We start from the raw sequence: 21098 nt of genomic DNA, 5'->3' as shown, positions 1-21098 counted from the left end.
GCAGACAGAAGGGCCAGCTGGAGGCAAAGTCCCCAGAACTGAAGAAAGATTTCCATCAGGTCACACAATAGGACTTATTTAGAAGTAAATTTAGGAGGGCTGAGGTCCCTTGGAGCCAAATTACTCATGGTCTAAACTCTCCGGATTCCCACTTGTTTAGTCTGAAGTGCAGATCATTCTGAGGAGGGTGGGGATGATGCTGAGAAAGTGAGGAACAGTGACGAGAAGGTGGGATTTGAGTCTGCCTGGTCTGAATTTAAATGCTGCTCAGTTTTTTGCAATTCTGTTTCCTTATCTGGGAAATGGGAATATTCATATATTCCAAGCCAAGCCCAGATGAAGTGTCCCAGATGAGAGAGGTCTTCCTTCTTCTGCTGTTTCACTCCCCAGATGGCCGCAACCATTTACACCTTCCAATGTTGGTGGTTTGGAGAGTAGACATTTGTAGCACTGACATGTATTTTTTAAATTATTCAAGCTTGGGGCTGACACTGTGGCACAGCAGGTTAAGCTGCCATCTGCAGGGCTGACATCCCATAAGCCGTAGGTTCAAGTCCCAGCTGCTCCACTTCCGATCCAGCTCCTTGCTAATGCACCTGGGAAAGCAGCAGAAGATGGCCCAAGTACTTGGACCCCTGTTCCCACATGTGAGACCTGGAAGAAACTCTCGGCTCCTGCTTTTGGCCTGGCTTGGCCCAGGCCCGGCTGTTGTGGCTATTTGGGGAGTGAACCAGCAGATGGAAGATTTCTCTGTTTCTACCTCTCTCTGTAGCTATGCCTTTCAAATTAAAAAAAATATTCAAGCTTTAAATGCAAGAAGACTATGAGGATACCTCATCTAGTGGAGGGGGAAGTAGGTCTGAGCAGGTGTGGTGTCAGCCTGTTCATGCCACTTTAGGTGTCAGGTGTAGGCACTAATGACCGTGAAGCAGGAGGAGAGACTGTTATGGGGGGAGGATGTGCTATGGGAAGTGCAGATGGAGGTGCTGGGAGGATGATCAGATGAGCTTGTCTGATGGGAGATATTAACCTGGGAGATGGAAGACTAGACCCTAGGTATGTAGAGAAAATAAGGCTGCAACCAGAGACAAAGGAAGGAAAGTGGACCCCTGACACTCACCTTGAAAAGTGGCTGCTACAATTATCTAGTGAAGCAGTTGTGTGTGGTTATCTTGTCTAGGGAGGGAAGATGTCCTAAGTTCTGCTTCTGTAAACTCCAGTCACAAATCTGTCCCATAAATAATCCCCTGGTATCTCTTTTACAAACATACTGGGCCCACTGACCTCTGAAGTGTGGTCTTAAGTCACGTAGGCTGCAATTTAAACCCATCAATGCTGTGATGGTTAAGGTATGATGTTGATGAACCTAAAAATATTGTAAGAAACTTGGGATTGTTGCTCAGGTCTCAGGAAATGATTCCAGCTGAGCCCGCTGGTGTTAATAAACTGCTTCCACCCTCCACTGTCTCTGGTGCCTGCTTGAATGAAGGGGGCATTCCCACCCCAGGTTTCTGTAACAGGTATAGGACTGAGAGTTGCTGGCCTCCATGTGCTTGCTGACAAAGTGGAAGTGCAGGGGATTGGTTAGAAGGGAGAGGGAGCCTACAGTGAAGCAGAAGTGGCTGCAGCAAGAAGAGAATGTTCTAGGAGAAGTTTGGTGTTAAGGGTGGAAAGATGGGGTTGACTCATTGTGCAGCAGGGTCAAGGGGAACTCTGGGTAGGAGGAGGACATGGGATGTGCTTAAGAACTGAGAGAGTGGAGCTAATGAAAAGTGAGAGATTGAAAATACAGAACAAAAAGGCTTAACAGAGTAAAAGTTAATAGAGAGTCACTCCTAGAAAGGCAGGGAAAAGAACAGGATCCACAGTGATGGTGGGGTCGGGGTTGGACCTGGAGAGGTACAGGGACAGGCCCATCTCTGAGACGGAGGAACCTAGAGTGTGAGTGGAGACGCAAAGAGCATTTCTCAAGAACGGACGACTGTGGCGGGGATTCAGGCAGGTGATGTCAATGATCATCAGTGGTCCAGGACACAACACAGAAGATAACAGCTATGGTGATGGCACATGGATTGTCTCCCACACACCAGCCTTGGGGCTGAGCACTTTACACACATTGTCACCATCAGGTCATTAAAATTCCCAAAGTTTCTATGTGACTGTAACTCTTAGAATCCTCCCATTTTACAGATAAGGAAACTGAGTGGTAAGGAACCTACTAATTAATTTCAAAGGTGGGATAAGAAGCTGTATCTATCCAAAGTCTTGTTTTAAAAAACTTCAATATATTGAGTAACAACACACAGGTAGGCAGATACACACAAACACATACACCCCAGCTACCTGGTCCTGGTAGAGCCAGGGTCTAGGAGACCTGGCCTTGTAGAGGTTGCTTTAAGTTCACACAGTGCATATTCTGGGGCCCACGTCCACAGTCTGATCTACATGTTGGCCTAATGGACCTGCCATATGCAGTTTCTTCCAGGTCAGGTTTTGATGTGATTCTGACACACTGATTCCGGTTCAGGGCTCGAGACTTTGAGAAGCCCAGAGCCAGGATCATCTTGCGCTCAGGGTTTCCTTGCTTAATAAAATCTCTCTAGCTTTTCCTCTGGGACTTTGTTATACTGGAAGGGCAAGCTTCTTACCTCTACCATGAGCTTGGGATCAAACTGAGGCAGAGAATGGATGAAGATGGTGGATCCTGCTGTCCACGGTTCCAGCAGGGACCCCACCACAGCCAGAATCCAGCCGGGGTCTGAGGGGCACCAGGAGATGTCAGATGGCTTCAGCTGCTGCAATTTCCTGCTAACTCCAAAATGCAGTGACTTCAGCCGTGTGATCACAGAAGGTTGTGATCAAGAGCCAGGGACTCTTTTCAGTAAGGGACCCCCTCTCCCCACTCCCAGCCCACCCCAAGCCCAGTTCCCAGAGGCATCCTGAAGAATCATAGTTCCTGATCACATGTGGCTGAGCCTGGTTCAGCCTGGTTCAGCTAGGAATGCTGGGACCAAGTGTGCTTCTCCTTTGCTGCACTTGAATCTGTTCCTGATACAGTCCCCAGTGATGCTGGCAGGCCTTTGGGGACAGTCAGGAAAGGGTCTTTCTGGGAACAGCAGCAGCGCAGCAGAAAAGGAACCGAGAGGCAGAGAAAGACGATAGGTCATCTGGAGGCCGTGCAGCTTTGGGCTGCTCTGGTTCATGAATTACTAAGGTCTTGGGTTCGCTCTCTGGTTGAGACAGGTTTGGGTTAGGCTTTGTGTCATTTGCAATAGAAGGAGGATGGAGGGAGGAAGGGAGAGAGGGAAAAAAAGAGAGAGAGAGAACACTAATTAGCATCCCCATCTTGGTAAAGAAGTAGAAACAAACAATAAGCCCAAGGGGAATTACTGGAAGATTGGGGGGTCGGTCCCTACTCATTGTTTCTGAGGGACCTCTGTGCTTAGCTATTTGAGAAAACAACTCTGTCGGGGCCTGGTGCTATGGTGTAGTGGGTAAAGCCGCCACCTGCAGTGCTGGCATCCCATATGGGCACCGGTTCGAGTCCCGGATGCTCCACTTCCAATCCAGCTCTCTGCTATGGCCTGGGAAAACAGCAGAGGATGGCTCAAGTCCCTGGCTCTCCTGCAGAGGAGACCTGGAAGAAGATCCTGGCTTTGGATTGGCATAGTTCTGGCCACTGCAGCCAACTGGGGAGTGAACCAGTGGAAGGAAGACCTCTCTCTCTCTGCCTCTCCTTCTCTCTCTGTGTAACTCTGACTTTCAAATAAATAAATAAATCTTAAAAACAAAAAAAACTGTCATGATCAAGTTGTGGCTTTGGGGAGCTTCCCTATTGGTAGGAAGGGCTTGGATGGACCATCAATACTCCCTCATCCCATCCCTCTTAGGAAATCATCAGCATGGGAGACTCTCTACCCAGCTTCATGCCCAAACTGCCCACTGGACATCTCTTGTGTGTTGTCTCAGGCACAGCCAACCCAGCAGATCCTGACTTCCCCCTGCCTTTCTTGAAATGATTCTCTCCCTGTGTTTTCTGCATTTCAGTGGATGTTGTCACCATGCATGGAATTGTCTAAGCCCCACACCTGGGAGTCAACCTTGCCTTGCCCCCTCCTAGTTCCTGCATCCAGCCTGACAATTCTGTGCATTCTGTCTTTTGGACTCTCAGATGTACCAGCTGCCTTCACCTTCCTTCAGGTGGCATCTGGTCTGGGCTACCACTGTTTGTTCTTGGCTTATTCTGAGAGCCTGTGCCTGGTCTTCTTAACTGAATTGCAATGCTCTGTAATTCATTCTGCATCCTGTAGCCATAGTGAATATTTCAAAATGCAAAACCACAAACAGGTGTCTCCTTCTCTAGAAAATTTTCAGTATCCCTCATGGTTTCCTAATAAGGTCCAAAGTCTAGGCCACGACCCACAGAGCCTGCATGTGCTGGGCCTGCTCTCTCTTTGGACTCCTGCCACTGGTCATGGGCACCAGCTACTCTTAAGTTCTTGAAGTCCTGTGAATACTACTTGTTTTCTGTCTTTGACACATATTATTCCATCTGCACAGAAGCTTCCTCTCACCTCCACTCTTGCAGGGGTTTTGCTAAGTTGTTATTGTTCGTGCAAATCCAAACTGCCCACAGAAACCCTTCTCTGCCCTCTTTCTGCTTAACAAATCATAAAACAGATAGTATTTGGTCTCACCTGAATATTACTCATTAGAGAGGAGGAGGGGTAGAGGAACAGAGTTTTACTTTAAAGTTGATTCAATAATTAACCTAAGGCCAGAGCTTCCGTTTCTATTATTATTTGTCCTAGGTTAGGGGCAGTGACTTTAGGTAGCCTTTTCCCAAGCATTTTCTTCCCTAGAATTTCATGATTGGGAAACTCCATGTGTGATGTGCCCACAACAGTGGAGAGGAGGTGCCCTTTCAGCTCAGGTCACACTGCTAGAACATTCTATCTTCCCCTGCTACTGTCAGGGACACAACGGCTGGTCCTTTGTGTGGCCCTTACCTATGTGTCTCCCATACCCCCTTAGGAGGGGCTTAGGTAGGACCCAGAGGTGGCTTCCTGGTTGTTCTGAGTCTCTGTCGGCAAACATTCCAGGTTTCCAGCCCTTGGCCCTCAGCAGTCTGAACCCAAGGGAGCAGGTGGGAGACACAGGGCGGAGACCGCATTTCTCCTTGGAGCTCCTTTCCCATAACACCCTCACCACATCTCCAGGGCCCAGCCTCTTAAGTTGGGACTTCTTCCCTACCATGAAGGGAGGTAGGAGCGTAAGGCAAGTGAGTGGCTATGCTTTGCCATCTTGGGGAGGCCCGTGGTCCCACTGGTGAAGAAGATGGCCATGGGGTCCTCGGTCTTGGATTTAATACAGGTGTGTTCTGGGGATGCTGACCTGCAAAGGGATTCGAGACAAAAGGAGACAAAGTCAAGTCTGCTGCTTTTTTGTCCCCTGAGGAAGCAAAAGAAACAGCATGAGGTGTGCAGTCAGGAAACAGGGGTTTGTAGCCTTGGAGGGAAACCTGGCTCTCCCAGTGCTGGGCACCAAGCTGACTTTATGGGGCATTTGGAAAAGGGACTGGGATGGTTTTTTATTTGAAAAATGGGAAAATACAATGGATTTTTAAAACAAGAGATGAATCCTGAAGGACCCAGTAGAGTTGCCGATTTTGCTAAGAGATGGTGTTATACTGAGTCTGGGCAATTTGAGGGACTTTTCAAGAGTATTCTTGATGGTGAGCTGTTTTCATTTAATTCCATGACTTCAGAATCCATGACTTCAGACTTCATTGTCATTCACCTCTTGGGGTTGGGGAAAAAGCTTTATAACGGGGGTGTTCTCTGTGGCAAACCAACGCAGCACAGTCTGTGGATGGGATGTGAGATGAGCCCCGATGCCTACAGAATCCAAGTCTGGGAGCTGCAAGTGGCCTTTCATGCCTCCCACATTTCCCTGATGTGCCTGGAAGGAGTTCCCACAGGCAGCAGCCCCTAGCAGAGCGGTAGGGTTTGCTCTCAAGGCCGCCTGCCAGCCTTAGCCAGCAAGTGAGCTTTTCTAGGAGTCTTCAGTTTCATCTGTCCCTTTTCAATTTTCAGTCAACTCTCTCATCTATTTAATTGTTATGTAAATTCCAGACTTTAAATTGCCCATCTACAAGGAAAGTGCCATACAACCCCTCCTGACTACATACCTCTCCCTGCATGGTCACAGGGGAGAGGAACATGGATGGTCACCTTCCTCATTTTATAGACGAAGCAACTGAGACCAAGAGGGGTGGGGAACCAGCCAGGGGTCACGGCCAGGGAAGTTTCTGGCCTCTGACCTGGTGAGCTCCCTACTTCTAGCCTTTTTTTTACCTGGACCTTAGAAATGGGTGGTCTTCTCCCACCCACTCTGTTATTTAGAGACTGCATTTGTCAGACCAGACACTCACTGTATCAGTGAGTGGAAGTCCAGCCACCCGTCTCGGCTGTGATCGGACACCAGGAGCTTGGCTTTCAGAGCAGGACACTCGGAAGCCACGGAGTCCACCTCTGGAGCAAGGGTATCTGTGGTCACGACAGCCTTGGCTTTCGACGCTTGTAGCCGGTAGAGGATGTCCTTGGCCTTCAGCTGGGTTGTCCCGGGCATGAAGACAATCCCTGAGGATGAGAAGGGAGCTGGGTGTTTTGGTTTCTCTGTCATGACCACGGGCTTCAAAGCTGCTTCTCTGTGGCGAAACCCTCAGGAGGCAGCTGGGCCCTGATGCATACAACTCTGCCCTGGGCCTGGGAATATACATGTGTATTGGACAGCATCCCCGACATCAGGACTGGCTATGTGCCTGACTGCATTTTACCCCTCTTATTCCCTTCTCTGTCCATCCCTTGATGTCATCTTCAGTCTTCCCTCTTCCCTTCCTTCCAAATTTAATCACCTTCCTTACCTTCCTTCCATCTCCATAGACAACAGTGAATTCAAGCCTTTGGGTGCCCTCATTAGAGCCTCAGCCCACCAGGAGATGCCCTGCTCTGAAACTTCCTGCCCCCCATGCTTTGTTTTATCACCTGCTCGAGGGCTCTAAAGCACTGATATTCTCCCTCCCCAGTTTGTCTCTGCACTGACGCCTGTGCCCTCTCTCCAGGGAAACAACACACTGTTCTCCTGACCTTGAGAGTGGCGCCCACTCTTCACTCCTCTCCCACAGCTCTCCATTTCTCTCTCTTTTTAAAGACTTATTTATTTATTTATTTGAAAGTCAGAGTTACACAGAGAGAGGAGAGGCAGAGAGAGAGAGAGAGAGAGAGAGAGAGAGAGAGAGGTCTTCCATCCACTGTTTCACTCCCCAGTTGGCTGTAACGGCTGGAGCTGTTCTGATCTGAAGCCAGGAGCCAGGAACTTCTTCCAAGTCTCCCATGCCGGTACAGGGTCCCAAGGACTTGGGCCATCTTCTACTGCTTTCCCAGGCCATAGCAAAGAGCTGGATCAGAAGTGGAGCAGCCGGGTCTCGAACCGGCACCCATATGGGATGCTGGCGCTTCAGGCTAGGGCATTAACCCACTGCACCACAGCACCAGCTCCTATTCCCTCTCTTTTTAAAGAATTATTTATTTATTTATTTGAGAGGCAGAGTTACAGACAGAAAGGTCTTCCATCCACTGGTTTACTTCTCTAAATGGCTGCAATAGCTGGAGCTGGGCCGATCCAAAGCCAGGAGTCAGGAGCTTCCTCTAGGTCTCTCATATGGATGCAGGGGCCCCACCACTTAGCCATCTTCCTCTACTTTCCCAGACCATAGCAGAAAGCTGAATCAGAAGAGAAGCAGCCAAGACTTGAACTAGCACCATATGGGATGCAGGTGATGGCTTTACCCACCGTGCCACAGTGCCGGCCCCTCGATGCTCTCTTCCCAAGTGTCCATTTTTCACAGGGGCTGCTCCTGACTCATGAGCTCTGCACCTATGTGGGATGCCCCTCCTTTGCTTCTCATCCTCTCTCCTTGTGCTTATCTCAGAGGGCTGGGCCCAGGTCTTGGGTGTCTGTGGACCATCTCCTAGCTCTACAGAGGACATGGCTTTTCTTCCCTGTACTCTTCTTGCCATTGTTCATCCTGGATTCCCCAGGGCCTGGTTGAATTAATCAACTATTTTGTTTGTGAGAGAACAGGAGCAGTACGGAATATATAAGCAAGATCATGATGGTGTTACAGAGCATGCACAATAGAGTAGGGAAGGATTAAGAAAATCCACGAGTCTAAATCACACAGGCAAAAAGATACATGGGGAAGGGGAAAGCGGTCTCTGCATAGAGTTCTGATCATCAATGTGGAGGGAATGACAGAAACAGAAACTTCTTACTTAAAACCCTGAAAGCAATATTCAACTCAGTCAAGGATTATCAATAATACTCAAACCACAGTGTGAGACTGTTGGAAAGGATATCCACCCAGTCTCCCAAGTACGACACCACAGGTGACTCACTGATTACAGAAGCAGAGGTGTATTTACAGAGGAGAAACTGGGTGATGACACAACTCGACTGATGATGGGGGAAGCCAACTTCATGTAAACCTGATGTGATGCACGGAACTGACATGACAATGCCCTATCATACTCCTGTCCAGAGTGTTTAACCTGAATAGGACCAATATGATAAAAAGTCATAAAGATAAATTTTGAGGCACATTTTGCAAAACAGCTAGCTTGGGCCTTTCAAGATGTCATTGTCTGGATAGGCGTTGTAGCGCGGCAGGTTAAGCCACGCTGAGGATTTGTGCTTTCCACACTGGAGTGCCTGAAAGCAGCGCCTGCCTCTGCTCTCCACCCTGCTTCCTGCCAGTGCACACTGGGAAGGCAGCAGGTGCTGACTGACTCCAGTACTTTGACCCCTGCCACCCATGTGGGAGACCTGGGTGGAATGCCTAGCTCCTAGCTTCAGCCTGGCCCAGTCCTCGATATTGCAGGCATTTGGAGAGTGAACCAGTGGATCGAAGATCTCTCTTTCTCCCTTCAAATAAAAAAAAGGAAAAAATGTTATTGCATTTTTTGGAAAAATCCTGAGGAATCATTTGAGATTATAGGGGACTAGAAGACATCAAAACTAAATGGAGTGTAAGCTTCTTGATTGGACTTAAAGAAAACAATTGGCAATTACAGATATTGTCAGGGCAGCTGAGGAATTTTTATATGGATGTGTGTCAGGTAACTATGTTGGACTGATGTTAGTTTTCTTGTGCAATAGCTATTGGGATTATGCAAAGGGACTATCTAGATCTTATGAGATACATGCTCCCGTGTTTAGGGGTGTTTGGTGTAGATGTTACCACGGGAACAAGTAATTCTTAAATGATGGAGGGAGGGAGAGAGGGAGAGAGGGTGAGAGGGAGACAGAGAGGGAGAGAGGGAGAGAGGGAGGCGGAGAGGGAGAGAGAGAAGATGGAAGGGGAGGGAGAAAGACTCAAATATGGAAAAACATTAACAATTGATCTTTGAAAGTAAGAACATCTGAGACAGTATGTGCATGACAGCAAGAGCGAGAATTAGAATGAGAGCAACAGTGAGAGAGAATGTATGACATTGTGCTGGAGAGTGTACGGATGTGAGCGTGAGGGAGAGAATAAGACAGGGTAAGAGGGTTCATGAAGGAGTGTGCATGTGAAGACTGCCGGGGAACAGCAAGTGTCTTCCTGCAGCTGAGCTGTTCATCCCAGAGGGCCTGGCCCTGCAGTCCCAGCACTGGAGCCAAGGTGAGAGCCTCAGAGCTGTGTCTGGGCTGGGCTGGGCTGGGCGCCCAGCACCCAATATCCAGAACCAATGGGCTCTGAGCCGATCATGAGGTCCACTGGGGCTGCCCTGTGTCACTGACCTGTTCGAATGCAGCCTATAGCCACCAGCCACCACTCAGGAATGCGAGGCAGAATCAAGGCCAGAAAATCTCCCCGCTGCAGGCCGCAGCTCTGTGTGAAGACGTTGGCTGTCCGGCGAGTTAAGCTGGCCACCTCTGAGAAGCTCCACTTCACTTCATCTCCTTCACTATTCACCCACCACAGGGCTGGGTTTGGACCTCTCCTGCCCTCCTGGTCAAGATAATACACTGTGTGTTACTCCACGCTTCAGAGGGAAGGGATGCCTCCTGGGCCAGCTCACTGCCAGAGCTGAGATCCCATTTCAAAGCATTCACAGAGCAAGAGAAGCTGGGAGCGGGGTGGGGCCGGCTGGCTTTGCTTAGCCTGCTGTAGCCACTCAGCTTCAAGCCACCTAAGATTAGGAATGGCCTCTTGTATTCCATGTGTCTGTGTCCCACAGGGACAGTGGGTTCTGCTCTGTGTCTCAGTTTTCTCATGTGTGAAATAGGAATAATGATACTGCCTAGCAGGTAGCAAAGTTGAAATGAGTTATTTATTGAGTAAAGCACACTTAACAGTGCCTGGCAGAAACTAGGTGCTCAATAAAGCTGTAACTATTTGGGGGACATTTGAAAGAACTCAAGGTAATTCTAGAGGTTGGGACAGGAAGATAGCAGACTTGGAAGCCCCAGGTTCCTTTCCCCACTAGAAACACTAAGTAAGCAACAATGGACTAAAGTAGCTTCGTGGAAGCTCCAGAAAGCAACCAGGAATATGTAGCAATGAAGCAAATGCCTACAAGAAAACGTCATGTGCAAAACTCTAGGAAAATCATGAATTTTCCTTGTTTCCTTGCTTTTTCCTCAGCCCATCCCTGATGTGGTGCATCTAATTCCCAGCTCATCATTTTCAACAGAAGAAAAAGAATGGAACATGTTTGTGTGTTCTAGCTTGTCCAGGGGCTGCTGGAGGAACCAGCTTCTGTCTTGCCTGACCTGGGGGTTAGATGTGAGCAGTGGCACGGTGTGCGTATCACATCAGAGGTCTCTGACAGCAGCAGGAGGTGCCACGGTGAAAACTGCACATGTGTGTGTGCTGGGGAGGGGGGTGGGAAAACACCACCGACACCAGAACACCTAAGGCTCTGGGAAGAACAGTGAGACTTTTAGGGAAGCAGCCACACAAATCGGAAGACTGGGGAAGAAGAAACACACAGGTTCAGGGGAGACAAGTGCTAGAAAAGGCCTGAGAAGACCTTAAACCTTAGCACTGGGCAGGTGGGTGAGTGAGGCTCCTCCCCTGCACGGAGCCACTCTTCAAGACCAGGAAATGCTGCCATGAAAAGGCACGAGCAACTAGTAGACTAAGCAACACAGGTGAATCTCAAAAACGTGCAGAGGAAAGAAAGACACAGAACGGTGCCTTCCACAAGATTCCATTTCTAGGTAACCCTTGAGCAGAGAAATCTAATCCCTGGTGACAGCAAGCCAGCAGGCCAGGGCTTCTTGGAGCCCAAGGTGGGAGTGTGTGGGGATTGTTTGGGAAAGGCCAAAGGAAACTTTGGGTGACAGAAGTTCTAAGACTCATTAAACCTTACACCTGAAAAGTGTACATTTTATTCTAGGTGAGTTATCTCTCAATATAATTGATTTAAATAAATAAAAACTACATACCTACTTCCTGCTCATCTCTAAATAAAATGCATTCCTTCTTTTTTGACAGGCAGAGTTAATGAGAGAGAGACAGAGAGAAAGGTCTTCCTTCCGTTGGTTCACCCCTGAAATAGCCACTATGGCCGGTGCGCTGCACAGATCCGAAGCCAGGTGCTTCCTCCTGGTCTCCCATGTGGGTGCAGGGCCCAAGCATTTGGGCCATCCTTCACTGCCTTCCTGGGCCACAGCAGAGAGTTGGACTGGAAAAGGAGCAACCGAGACAGAACCTGGTGCCCCAACCAGGACTAGAACCCGGGGTGCCGGCACCGCAGGCGTAGGATTAGCCTAATCAGAAAAGGCAACACTGTTTTTTGAAAATATTAATAAAACTGATAAGCCATTAGCAAGACTTATCAAGAAAAAATTAAATCCATAATATCAAGAGTGAAAAAGTGTATGCTATTATAGTTAATACAGACATCAAAAAAGCAATGAGGCAATTATGAATACCCTTATGCAATAAAATTGATTATTTAGGTGAAATGAAAAATTGCTCAATTTGTCAAAGTTGATGGAATAGAAATATTAATAACCTGTTGTTAAAAGTCTGCCTACAGTTAAAACCCTGTATTTTAGCTCTAAGATTTTTGGTAAGCCTATTACATGTTAAGAATTTGACTTGAATCACTCCTGGACATTTCGGCTAAGATCAGGTATAAAGAATTTGATTTGAAAGACTTATACTACTTTTTTATTTAGAAAATACTCTCAAAAAAATAGTGATGACTGGGGATGACACTGTGGTAGAGCAGGTTAAAGCCCTAGCCTGCAGAGCCAGCATCCCAGCCGGTTTGGATCCCAGCTACTCAACTTCCAATCCAGCTCTTTGCTGCGGCCTGGGAAAGCAGAAGATGACCCAAGTCCTTGGGCCCTTGCACCTGCATGGGAGACCTGGAGGAAGCTACCAGTTCCTGGCTTTGGATCAAATCAGCTCTGGCCATTGCAGTCATTTAGGGAGTGAACCAGCGGATGGAAGACCTCTCTCTGGCTTTACTTCTCTCTGTAACTCTGCTTTTCAAATAAAATAAAATAAAAATCTTTTAAAAATGGTGATGACCTTTAAATTCTTTCTGGAAGCACTTAGAAAAATATCTGGCACATAGGAATTATTTAGTAAATACTTGTTGAATTAGTGATTCAGCAAAAAAAAAAAAAAATGAGGAACGATAAAGATCTTCAGGATTAAATTAAACCTAAATGTCAGGCTTTAGTTTCTTTGGACAAAGACAATGATAGCTTTTTAAAAATTCGACAGTGATAAAACGTTTCTAGATGTCAATGATAGCTTAGCAAGAAAATAGTTAAATATATTTTTAAAAGATATATGCACATGATTTCTTTAGTAGATTGTCACTGATAAGGAATGGGTGTGCTCCTTACAGGCTTGCCGAATGATCATACACTTGGATAGCTTGGCATGTCAACTTATGAGACAAGATCAAGGAGCACCCGTTTCCATAGGTGGGCTAATTGCTTGATTCCTGACTATAAACACATTTACCAAGGGAGAAAATCCTCTGGGTCTGAAAGTAAATGCTTTTTATATTATGTTAAATTGGCAAATTATATGGTTAGGTTATAAATATTTAGATAAACTGAGATACTCATGTTTTAAAACTTGAGATCATAAACTCAGTGCCCACAGGGGCCAAGGGAGTAACATACATGGGAGCAACCTGCCAGACTCCACACAAGAGGCTAGCAACCACTCAGCTCTACCCGTCATGGTCATGCAGCAATGATGGTCCCATCACGAGATGGGGTTTTGCAAAAGCAGCCAGAACTACAAAAGCCTCTGCATTAGACCTGCCTGTGCCAAAGCTTCCACTATTCCTGTGTGTATATTTAGAGAAACCTATGGAAATTCTTGGGAATTACTTGTTATAGCCTTTTGCTAAAATACAACCAACCACGCCATGGCCAGGAGCCAGTGTTGTTTATCTTGTGCATTAGTGTTGCTGTCCAGGGTCCTGCATTCATTTAGATTTAGTTAAGGAGTAGTTAATGCAGCAGTTATGTTCAGCAATCCAGGGATGCAACAGTGAACAAAGCAGTAAAAAATCCACAACCTCACAAAACTTAAACTTCCACGCATCAGAATTCAGAAGAAGGGACTCTTCGAAATACTATGGGATGCCAGGACAGACAAAAGTATCGTGGTTTTAAAGGAAACTTAAGAAGTTTTCTTCAAAAGATATTAACTAGATTTCTGGCCTGGCAATGAGGAAAATCAATTTACACTCTGAAGGTAGAGATGCCTTGGCATCATCAGACCTTGTAGCTTGTGGAATCAGACACCTTTTATCCAAACTCTGCTCTCTAGTTAATACATGTATCATCGAGTAGGTTGCTTAAGTCCTTGAAACCACTTTATCAAGAAAATGGGGACAATTACAGTGCTCTTTGAATCACAGGAGTAAACACAAAATGATTTGACACAGTTACAAAAATCGCTTTCCATCACTGAAGGGTTTATTACTCTTGAGGTTACTAAGGGAATTCAGGGAAAAGACAAAGAAGAGAATGGGGAAGAAGACACCATGTAATATATATATATGCCTTATATAAAAGTAACACATGAATGGAATTCAAGGGAAACAAAATTTAAATCAACTCTCTAACTCCCATCTCGGGTGTGAATTCTGTCTCTGTGCCAAGATGGTGCTGGGTGCCAGCTGGAAGCCCTACCATTATCTATCCTAAGTCCTCATGTCACCACTGCTTCTCTCATGGTCTGTGTCTTGGGAAAATACAAGACAAGCAGGAACAGATCAACTCAGCAGGCCTCAGGGGTGGGTTCTCTGGACCTACCCCAAAGTCACACTCAAGTAGGTAGTTGATAGGTAGCACTCCTGTTAGACTGGCCAGGCTCAGAGGAAAATGGATGACCTGACATACAAATACATCAGAGGCTCATAAGCATATTCAGGTAATCTACCCTCCTCTGGATGTAGCTTAAAGCAATGAAGTGAATTTCAGTTAGACTCACTGTCCCATTAGCTGAAAGTGAGAACTCTGACCAACATGAATTTGCTAATTTGTGATGAGAACTGGAGCACTGATTGTATATCAGATACTTTACCCTTACTGTTTTCAAAGATAAGTTTACCCCCATTTCACAGATGAAACCACTGAGGCTCAGAGGAGTGAGAAAATAAATACTGGACTGAGAACTGAACCCTGAAATATGAGTTTCTTTCATGACACTGATACACAGAGGCAGAAGAGAAGTCCAGTGTGGCCACCCCTGCTTCTGTCCCCATCACGATGCCCCCTTACCTGCTCCATTTGAGCCCAGTAGTCCATCACATAGCTCGCAAAGTTAAATTCCTCAGGTTTATCAAAGTCATTCCATCTTGGGGCTCCAGCTCCTGATACAGACTGGCAGCGCAGTGGCCAAGGGGCAGCTTGGATGCCATGGAAGGATTTTCGGATTCCTCGGAGAGCCCGGAACCTCATCAGCCACTGCATGGTGGGGTCGCCCTCAGGAACTGGACTCAGAATTCTCACGTTACCTCCTGCCTCGGAAAGAGATGGTTCACAGGTTGGTTGTGCACAGGAAGCTTCTCCACAAAAGTGCTGCACTTTCCTAGTTGGCTGCAAGAGTTATGGCTTTGTTTCAGCTCAGTTCAACCTGGAAGATGCAACTTACTGGAGCTATCCTTCCAGTGGGGGAGCCACAAGGAAGAATGTACTGGAGAGGGCGTGTAGCTACTACAAAAGGTTGGAACACATTCCTGGGGGCCATTCTTCAGCCTCCTGGGATTTAAGCCCAAAGTGGCAGCCATGTGACCATTCCTTTTGTGCTAGAAACTCACCATTTAGCAATTTTGATATCCTTACCCTGGACATCTCTCTTCCTGCTAAACCCAATCATGTGGTTTCCATGGAGACTGTCTTCTTAGTTAATTTAAAAATTTATTTGTAAGGGAGAGAGCACGAGCATGTAAGAGATCTCTCAGCTGTTGGCTCATTCCCTAAATGCCTGCTATGGCTGGTGCTGGGTCAGGGCTAGAGCCAGGAACTGGGAACTCAATCTAATCCTCCCAGGTAGGAGAGAATTACTTGAGCCATGGCCACTGCCTCTCAGGAAGTGTATTAGCAGGAAGTTGGAGTTACAGGCAAGAGCTGGCTATAGAACCCAGGTACTCTGACATATTATGTCAAATGCCCCTCCCAAAGTTGTCATCTTTAGATGAACCATTACGAGCAGTCACTCCCTATTATTTTTAACTTAAACGGGGCCAGCCATGACTGCTATGTGGATTTTCCTGTGTGTTTGGTGCCAAGGTGTAGGTAAAGTTGTCTCTTTCAGGGAGAAGCCAGGAAGTGCACCTTTAGGCAGCTGTCTGGGGTTTGATTCCTGTCATGTGGAGAGAGCCCTGCCACAGGAGAGAATGAGGCTGAGATGTGGAGATGAGGGACAGCGAGGATCCTGGGGATACTCAAGCCCCTATTCCTACTGCTCCTGAGACCCCTTGCATCTCTGGTCCTCTCTTGCTAATATCCTTTCCTGGATTTTGTAAGCCAACAATTTCTCTTTGCCTGAAATTGGGCTTCTCTTACCTATCACTCTATGTATACTGACAAATACACACCAAAGTCCTCGGGGCAGACACTGCCAACATCACAGCACCTTCCCCGCTGGCACAGATGTGGCCTGCAGATCTCCCTGAGGACAGCATTTCTGCAGTTATTTCCAACCCATCAGAGTTGACACAGGAAGTGAAACCTGACAACTGCCCCAAACATGGGAGCGGAGCCTCGCTTATTAGGGTCCTTTTTTTTTTTTTTTGACAGGCAGAGTGGACAGTGAGAGAGAGAGAGACAGAGAGAAACGTCTTCCTTTTCCATTGCTTCACCCTCCAATGGCCACCGTGGCCGGCGCGCTGTGGCCGGCGCACCGTGCTGATCCGAAGCCAGGAGCCAGGTGCTTCTCCTGGTCTCCCATGGGGTGCAGGGCCCAAGGACTTGGGCCATCCTCCACTGCACTCCCTGGACACAGCAGAGAGCTGGCCTGGAACAGGGGCAACCGGGACAGAATCCGGCGCCCTGACCGGGACTAGAACCCAGTGTGTGGGTGCCGCAAGGTGGAGGATTAGCCTAGTGAGCCACAGTGCCGGCCATTAGCGTCCTTTTTAAAGTTCAGTCATGAAAATTGGCTTAATCTAGAACCTCCATGTCCATGAGGATATTCTTGTTTTTTCACTGTTAGGCAATCCTTTACTTGAGAGATGAGACATCGGGAAATTAGATTTTAGAAACTGGATCAAGGTGCCTGAAGTGATGACAAAAACTGGACTGTAGGCCCCTTGAGAACTGCAAGCCCCAGCTGTTTTAAAGATTTTTAATTTATTTATTCAAAAGGTAGAGTTACACAGAGAGAGAAAGACAATGAGAAAGGTCTTCCAACCACTTGTCCACTCCCCAAATGGCCACAATGGCTGGAGCTGGGCCAATCCAAAGCCAGGAGCCAGGAGCTTATTCCAGGGCCATCTTTCACTGCCTTCCCAGGCCATAGCAGAGAGCTGGATCAGAAGTGGAGCAGCTGGGACTCGAACCAGTGCCCACATGGGATGGCAGTGCTGCAAGTGGAGGCTTAGCCCACTACACCACAGCACTGGCCCTAGCTGTTTTATTTTATCCATGAAACTCTGACTGACTCAAGACAGCCACTTTGCCAACAGCTTTGGGATACTAGCACCTTATCATCACTAACAACTAACTTCTTCTTCTCAGTTTCATCAATAATACAATATTGTTTGACAACAGATCTACAGAACAGACCCATCAAACTGGCAATGACCAGCAAACACTGGCCTTTATTTCCACCTGACCCCAATTGGCTGTGGCTGACAAATGTCTGCTTCATTTAAATAGGATGTTCCCCACTGTGACACAATTCCCACCACTCCATTTTGTCACCTGTGCTTCCTTCCCCACTTGCTGGAACTGACCAGCCCCTGTTGACATGTGAACTTCAAATCCCTGACCTAGGCTAACACTGCAGGAGGGTCAGGGATTTTCTTGAGGTTGTACAGCAAGTTTGATAGCAACACTGGCTCTAGAAATTCACTCCCTCTGCTATTTTTCCCAACTCCTACCTACCTGTCTCCCCAGGTGTGAGCTGATTACAATGAGAATGAGAGATTTGGTTGCTCTGTCTACACAGCTGTCTATGTGATCTTTAGGTCTTCTTCAAATGACGGACTCACTGTTTCCCCCAAAGACGGTACAAACAACCCCTTAATAAATGGCTGAAGACCCAAACAAAAAGGAGCAATGTAATGAGGAAACCCAGGAATCCTTTATGATGGGCCACATCATGTCCCCTGCAACCTGCATATCGTAACCGCTAGTAGTTCACAATGTGACTATCAGGAAGAAAGGATATTTGGAAAAGTAATTCTGTTAAAATGGCAGCAGTATTCACAGTAGCCAAGAAACGGAAGCAATCTAAGTGTCCATGCGCTGGATAAAGACAATGTGGTACCTATGCACAATGGAATACTACTCAGCCACAAAAAGGATGACATCTTGCCATTTGCAAGAACAGATAGAAGGGGAGGTCATTGTTAAGTGAAATTAACCAAGCACAGAGAGACAAGTACCACACGATTTCACTCACAAGTGGAGTCTAACACACAGGAGATCTCATAAGTTAACAACGTAGTTGCCAAAGATTGGAGAGAGAAGGGGTGAAGGATGGGAAAGATTGATAAATGGGTGCCAGGTTATAGCTCAATGTGGGTAAGAGGTTCTGAGAGTCTATTGCGCAGCAGAGTGACTGCAGCAATTGTTAATGCACTCTGTAATTCTCTACTAAACAAAGTCACCAGAAATGGGACTTTGGATGTCCTCATCATAGAGAGATGTTAAATGTTTGAAGAGATAGGGGGTGGCACCGTGGCTCACTTGGTTAATCCTCCACCTGCAGCGCCAACATCCAGTATGGGCGCCGGGTTCTAGTCCTGGTTGCTCCTCTTCCAGTCTAGCTCTCTGCTGTGGTCTGGGAGGGCAGTGGAGGGTGGCCCAAGTGCTTGGGCCCTGCACCTGCATGGGAGACCAGGAGGAAGCACCTGGCTCCTGGCTTCAATTAGGCATAGCTCTGGCCATAGCAGCCATTTGGGGAGTGAACCAACGAAAGGAAGACCTTTCTCTCTGTCTCTCTCTCTCTCTCTCTCACTGTCTAACTGTGTAAATAAATTAAAAAAATGTTTGAAGAGATAAACATATTTACTTTGGCTGGACATTATACAATGTGCACATGTTCTGAAGTATCACATAGTACCCCATAAATAGTACAATTTTAATATGTCTGTTAAGACTTCTTTTTAAAAACAATAGTATGTCTTCCTTATAAGAAGACAATAGGGGCTTGCGCTGTAGTGTAGCAGGTAAAGCTGCTGCCTGCAATGCAGGCATCCCATGTGGGTGCTGGTTTGAGTCCTGGCTGCTCTGCTTCCGATCCAGCTCTCTGCTACGGCCTGGGAAAGCAGTGGAAGATGGCCCAAGTCCTTGGGCCCCTGTACCCACATGGGAGACCTGGAGGAGGCTCCTGGCTCCTAGCTTTGGATCAGCCCAGCTCCGGCCATTGCCGCCAACTGGGGAGTGAACCAGAGGATGGAAGACCTCTCTCTCTCTCTGCCTCTCCTCCTCTCTCTGTGTAACTCTGACTTTCAAGTAAATAAATAAATCTTTTAAAAAAGAAGAGATTAGGACACAGACACACAGAGAGGGAGAATGCCATGTGATTATGAAGACAGCTCTCTGCAAGCCAAGGAGGAAGACCTCAGAATTAACCACCCTCAGTCTCCTAAACTATGAGAAGATAAATTCTTGTTAAGGCTCCTAGTCTGTGGTCATTTGCCAAGACTACCCCAGCAAAATAATATGCCCCCTCTTAGTCAGACAAGGAAGAAATGGGTTAGCATCAACTTCTAAATGTGCTGCTATTCTAATTTAATCTTTGTCACGAGACAGAGCCAAACACAGTGCTCAGCAGAGGAGGGCCATGGAAGCAGAGAGCATGGCCTTAGGAATCGAACAGCTTAAGTTCAAATTCCAGCCCTACCCTCACCAGCTAGGTAACTTTGGGAAATTTACTTAACCTTTCTCTCAAACATGAAAATTTGGCAGCACCTGTTGCACAGAACCTGGCGCAGAGTGAATGCCAACCGCATAAAGCTCTTAGCTGGGCCCTCGTCCAGGTAAGCATGCTGGAAATTGGAGACACTGTTAGTTACCGTCTTTCGGGAAGTTCTCACAGAGTAATGAAGCCTGACAGAGAAAGTGGCCTTTTCACCTTTGGAAGTGGAGTCCAAAGAGAAGGGATGGGGATACATTCTTACACTGGGACACTGCAGGGTCCGGCATTTGCAGTGATTAATACAGATTTATAAGCAGCTGATCTTCACAGTGTTCAGAGGACCAAGCACCAGAGAGATTGTGGATGTCTATACCACTATAGCTACAATGACGTCTGTACTACATCTTTTTTTTTTTTTTTGACAGGCAGAGTTAGAGAGAGAGAGAGACAGAGAGAAAGGTCTTCCTTTTCCATTGGTTCACCCCCCCAAATTGCCACTACGGCCAGTGCGCTGCGCTGATCCGAAGGCAGGAGCCAGGTGCTTCCTCCTGGTCTCCCATGCGGGTGCAGAGCCCAAGGACCTGGGCCATCCTCCACTGCACTCCCGGGCCACAGCAGAGAGCTGGACTGGAAGAGGAGCAACAGGGACAGAATCTGGCATCCCAACCGGGACTAGAACCTGGTGTGCTGGCGACACAGGTGGAGGATTAGCCAAGTAAGCCAACACTATATCTATAACTATATCAGAAGCTACAGTCATATCTTCCACTCTGTATCCATGTGGTATCTATATCTAAACCCTAACTACTCATACAATAAGAACTGAATGAAATGTTAAATTCTTCCCTTCATTTTCTAATTCCAAAAACTGAAAGATGAACATTGCCCATGAAATGTCCGAATTATAGAAATTATAGAAATAGGTTTTTCATATTTTTCTATTTCTTGTGGATGTACCATGAATGGTTTTGATACTATCAGAGACTAATTAGAATGAAAAAGCCCCTACCCTCTCAGAGTGTATAGTCTAAGAACATCCTATGGAACAGCTCTAAGGAACAATCTCTTGAAGTGCCTTAGAGTAGATTCAGAAAGCTGTTTGATGTGTAGCTTGGCTTGCACTACATGTCCAGGTACACAGCACCTTGAATCATTCCAGAAACCAAACTTGGGCTTCACAAGCCCTCGGACTGAAAAAGCCACTTACTGAGACAACATACTTAGTGTCCCAATTATCTTAATTATGTGAAGACAGCAGCACAATTCACAGAGCCACAGTTGTACTTCTGGCCCCAGCAGCTCCAGCTGAGCAGCCCTGGGGAGTGTTCATGTCTCTGAGCTTGGGAGTACAGTGATGATCCCTGCTTCCTGATTCCCCATAAGGACTGGTGGGATAGTGTACATAAATCATTTGGTTGGCACTCAGTCTGGTACACAGTAAGGGCTTAATAAATGTCCAAGTGCCCTGTAACTG

General features: G+C 47.0%; 1 protein-coding gene across 2 annotated transcripts in view; it reads right to left on the bottom strand.

The window, feature by feature from the left end:
* The window catches only part of ACSM1 (acyl-CoA synthetase medium chain family member 1), a 38906-nt gene that overhangs the window by 17268 nt on the left and 540 nt on the right, over window positions 1–21098 (bottom strand). The window contains exons 2-6 of one of the 2 annotated variants that reach the window (XM_051847828.3): window positions 14815–15057; window positions 9844–10054; window positions 6434–6641; window positions 5254–5394; window positions 2649–2808 (exon numbers count right to left, since the gene is read on the bottom strand). In XM_051847828.3, coding sequence (XP_051703788.2) covers window positions 2649–2808; window positions 5254–5394; window positions 6434–6641; window positions 9844–10054; window positions 14815–15006 — 912 coding nt within the window. In that variant the 5' untranslated portion in view covers window positions 15007–15057. The remainder of the gene's footprint in view (window positions 1–2648; window positions 2809–5253; window positions 5395–6433; window positions 6642–9843; window positions 10055–14814; window positions 15058–21098) is intronic. The other variant, XM_051847829.3, reaches the window with a different exon arrangement.

Source organism: Oryctolagus cuniculus, chromosome 19, assembly GCF_051225735.1.
Source record: "Oryctolagus cuniculus isolate XC-2025 breed Fujian yellow rabbit chromosome 19, ASM5122573v1, whole genome shotgun sequence".
Lineage (NCBI taxonomy): Eukaryota > Metazoa > Chordata > Mammalia > Lagomorpha > Leporidae > Oryctolagus > Oryctolagus cuniculus.
Note: the sequence above shows the minus strand (reverse complement) of the source record. Positions and strands in the feature narration are given on the sequence as shown.